Source organism: Anneissia japonica, unplaced genomic scaffold, assembly GCF_011630105.1.
Source record: "Anneissia japonica isolate Jap-2015-1 unplaced genomic scaffold, ASM1163010v1 scaffold5330_len1712360_cov203, whole genome shotgun sequence".
Lineage (NCBI taxonomy): Eukaryota > Metazoa > Echinodermata > Crinoidea > Comatulida > Comatulidae > Anneissia > Anneissia japonica.
The window spans coordinates 1488979-1493413 of NW_022711894.1; the positions used below are offsets into that span (position 1 = coordinate 1488979).

A 4435-nucleotide genomic window follows, 5' to 3' on the forward strand; every position below is an offset into this window, starting at 1 on the left:
TTTGATGGGTCCTCGATGATAATTTTCTGAAAATCTAAATCCGAAGAACAAATGCGTCTCATGCGCAATGCTTGGCTGTACGGAATGTTTTTTGTACAGTGCGGGGGATGACAGCTGCTAGGGAGCAGGTACATATGCTTATCCGTGGGTTTTCGGAAAAGATCAGTTTTGAGTGCACCATTTTCCATGGTCACGGTGATGTCCAGAAAATCTACACTGCTTGTGGATTTGTTAGCAGTGAATTGGATTGTGGGATGAGCCGAATTAATGTTCAATAGGAACGTATCCAAACTATCTTCACCATGGGTCCAGATCATGAAGATATCATCAATGTAACGAAACCAAACATCTGGTTTCTTGGGTTGTAGGGACAGGAAATTGGCCTCAAATTGTCCCATAAATAAGTTAGCAAAAGATGGAGCCAATTTAGTGCCCATCGCTGTGCCATGAATTTGAAGGTAATTACTGTCGCCGAAAACAATAATATCTATATTTAATATATATAAAACGGAAAAGAGATAATCCGATCAGAATGACAAAATAAACTAAGCATCCACTGGAAAGAAATCCCAATATCTGCAGACGGATCCGTTTTGGCCTTCCAGGCCTCATTAGTGCAGCTAGGGTACAGACACAAACGGAACGTTCGACCAGCTTAGGCAGAGCCCAGACTAGTCAAACGATTTTTGTATCTATTTTTAGATGAATAATGTTTCACCTTGAACTTGGCCTACATTATATGAACCATGAACTATCGTATTACACAAGGACATTGAAACTAATACGGTATCGATTCTCATCAAAATAAGTCTTGGAGGTTTGCATGGTGAATTGATATTAATAATTAAAGTTGAATATCGGGCTTGAGTGGAGTTGGATAGATTGGTGGTTAGGATTATTGCTTTCCAATACCAGGGTCCTAGGTTCAATTCCTGTTACGGTAACAGGACTTTTTCTCACGATCAAAACAACTCCACTACCTAGCCTCATAATTAGAATATGTATCTTGTGTCTATGTTTGTCTTGAGACGGGATTGCTACTTTAAAGAGTGATTAAGTTAGCTGTTTGGTATATGATGGGCCCTAGTGCCTAAAGCTGAATAAAATTTATTATTAATGTTCAGTACACCAGTGGCATATATGCTACAAATCTCCATTGGTGGCATTTGGCTCTGAAAAAACCGTTGCGAATTGTCATCAAGTTATTGCCATCAGGTTATGTCGATTATGAGCGTAAGTTACGTATTAAACATTCGAAATGGAAGACAGACGTCATGCCGTATTTTATTGAATAATAAGTAGGCCTATAATGTTTAATTTTCATGTAATTAGGCCTATAATGGAAGCACAAATGGAAATTATGGGCCCCACTAACTAAAGCCAACATCGGCTCTGCCGGGTTACAATGACAAATAGGTAATAACAATAATAAGTAATAATAATAATATTAATAATATTAATAATAATAATAATAATAATAATAATAATAATAATAATAATAATAATAATAATAATAATAATAATACGATTTTTAAATATTGATTGAGGAATTCTTAATAATTTTAAAATTTGAAAATGTTAAGGTTTGCATGCCGGAATAAAAATTGAATTACTAATATATTAAAATAAAAATGTTGTGCTGCGTTGATCAAAACAATTTAACTATCTGTTAATCAATAAATTATGAATATTGTTTTAATTTAAAGTGAATTGTAGCAGAAATATCAATGAATTATAGATTAATATAATGTTGAAACATCAGTTCGTTCGATAAGCACTCCTTTGCCAGAATTCATATTACCGGAGGTTGGATAACACCAAGACAATAATGTTACAGATCTTTAGTATGCATTATTGTGCTTAGTTTTCTTTATTACAGACTATCATGTAAGATGGTAAGTGTATGTCCTGTAAGATGTTAATATGAAGTAAGATGGTAAGTAGGCCTATATATCATGTAAGATCGTATGCATCACTTTATAATTTGTTGTATCTTTATTTCTCTACCATTATTTATTGTTTTTAGAATAGGCTAATCTAGATGTTTTTTATAAGCATACTTTTAGTTTTTTCGATTTTAATTTTTAATTTTGGTTTTTGTATGCCAATCTATTATATTATTCATTAGGCCTATATGTTGAAGGTTTTCATTTATTTCAGGAATAGTTTTTTTCTGAAGTGTAACATCGTCTGCATATATCTACAACATGAACCATTTGCTATACAGATCGTGATATGTCGTTAATGAATATTAAGAACAGGACAGGACCAGAGCACTGCCTTGGTGTATTACAATTTCAATATCCATTTTTCTTGATATTTTATTTCCATATATAATTACGTGCTTTCTTTTTACTGAGGTAGATTTTAAACCTTTTAATTTCACCGTTTTTTACTCCATAGTTGTTTAATTTTTCCAACAATAGTGCGTGATCGACGGTATCAAAACATTTTGTGACAACAGGCTTACAAAAACTTTGAGACAATATACTGTATGGTAACTGTAATTTTAATAAGAATGACGTAAATATGGGAAGCATCATTGGAAGACGGTGCTGCCCCAAAATAAATGAGTTAAACACCAACAAAAATTTACCATATCACAATTGAATAGTACTACATGCAAGCAAGTCCAATAATCGAATTTATCAAATTAAAATTAACCTTGAGATTGAATTTACTAAACTAATCACAATAATACATGCAATTTATGTACAATTAAATTACTTAAATTTTGCTATCTTACAATCATCTGGAATCTCTTTATTCATTAACGACATATATATCTTACATAGTGAATCGGATACATATGCTGATGACATTTTGAACGGTTTGCTATCAAAATCAAGATCATTGTTACTACTGTCAGATAAATCTAGAAGTGCTTTTCAATTTTCTTTGATCTTTGATATTCTAATTTACTAGTACGTTTTATCTCAATCTGTAAATACACCTTTGTTTTGTATTTATCTGATAGTTTCTTTCATTTGTACATCAGCTGAATAATTTCAGGTGTTATTCAAGGTGATAATCTGTTTTTAACTCTCATTATTCTATAGAAAGCATGTCTTTTAATTATTATATCTAGGAAAGAATTTAAATCCATACAGGTTCTATACTATTGTTTCCAGTAAAATTTAATTTATTAAGTACCTTATTCTCAAGTAATTCTTGAACAAACGATTCTTCTTTAGAATTTTGAAATTTGATTGTTTTATGTCGTTTGTATATTTGTATGTTGTCTACCAAGCAAGGGTGGTGCCAGGATTTGCCAGGCGGAGGCGGGGAGGTCCCGGGGGGTCAGATTTCTCCGACGAAAGCAATGTGGGCGTGGTCGAGCTTCGATTAAAAGGTTTCGAAAGTGGTCCAGGGGCGAAGCCTCCGAAAATTTTAACAACTTAGGGGTTTCAAAGAGTCTACTAATATGAAGGAAATACATATAATGTTTTTTCTCCCCGACGAATTGTGCTTTTTTCTCCCCCAGGGAGGGGGAAGCTCATCCCGACGGGGGCTCTTCCCCCGGCCCCCACCCCTCCCGCTGGCGCCACCCCTGCTACGGAGCATGCTTTACAACACAAATCAAATCATAGCTTTTTCTGTCCATTATCTATTGATTGCCCTTTTTTAGTACTTAATGCTAAAGATTACATTGTGGATTTATGCCTTTGTTGCATCGCCGTCGTCATCGAGGTCGTCGTCGTCGTCGTCGACGACAGACTACCAGAACGGAGGTAATTTATACATATTAACTATTGTTGATCAAAATACTATTAACTATCAATTATTATTATTATCGTGTTTTATAATTGTATACATTTCTTCTTTTATATATGTATACATTTATATATACATACATATATATGATATTGATGATTTATATTATATATATACATATATATTTCGATTTCAAACAATGTATGTATATATATATATATATATATACATTGTTTGAAATGAAACAATGTATATATATATATATATAATAATAATAATAATAATAATAAAATTATTATTGTTAATATTATGTGACTTTTTTAATGGTGGGACTGAGGGTGTTGATTAGTACTGCAAGTGTGCTACAGAGATGATTAGAAAATGAATGGATGTGCAAAATTATTATTGCTAATATTATTAAAGGGGTCCGTTGTATTGTTTCGAGAAAAATAATAAAGTCTATTGTCTATTGACATAATACATAGCACCAACCACTGAAGCACCGACCACTGAAGCACCAACCACTGAAGCACCAACCACTGAAGCACTGACCACTGTACCATTAGCAATTGAACAACTAACTTCAGAACCAGCCGGTGGTAAGCCATTGTAATAATTTAAGCATGGAGAAGTCTAGTTTCGAAATTTTATTTATATAATATTTATATATATATATATATATTTGCCTTTTAATCTATCTATCTATCTATCTATCTATCTA

At 32.8% G+C, this 4435-nt stretch overlaps 1 protein-coding gene across 1 annotated transcript in view; it reads left to right on the forward strand.

Moving 5' to 3' along the window:
• The first annotated feature begins 1800 nt into the window (after positions 1 to 1800).
• Positions 1801 to 4435, forward strand: part of LOC117107645 (polycystic kidney disease protein 1-like 2) — a 43860-nt gene continuing 41225 nt past the window's right edge. The window contains exons 1-3 of the mRNA XM_033249355.1: positions 1801 to 1936; positions 3629 to 3731; positions 4200 to 4313. Coding sequence (XP_033105246.1) covers positions 1934 to 1936; positions 3629 to 3731; positions 4200 to 4313 — 220 coding nt within the window. The 5' untranslated portion in view covers positions 1801 to 1933. The remainder of the gene's footprint in view (positions 1937 to 3628; positions 3732 to 4199; positions 4314 to 4435) is intronic.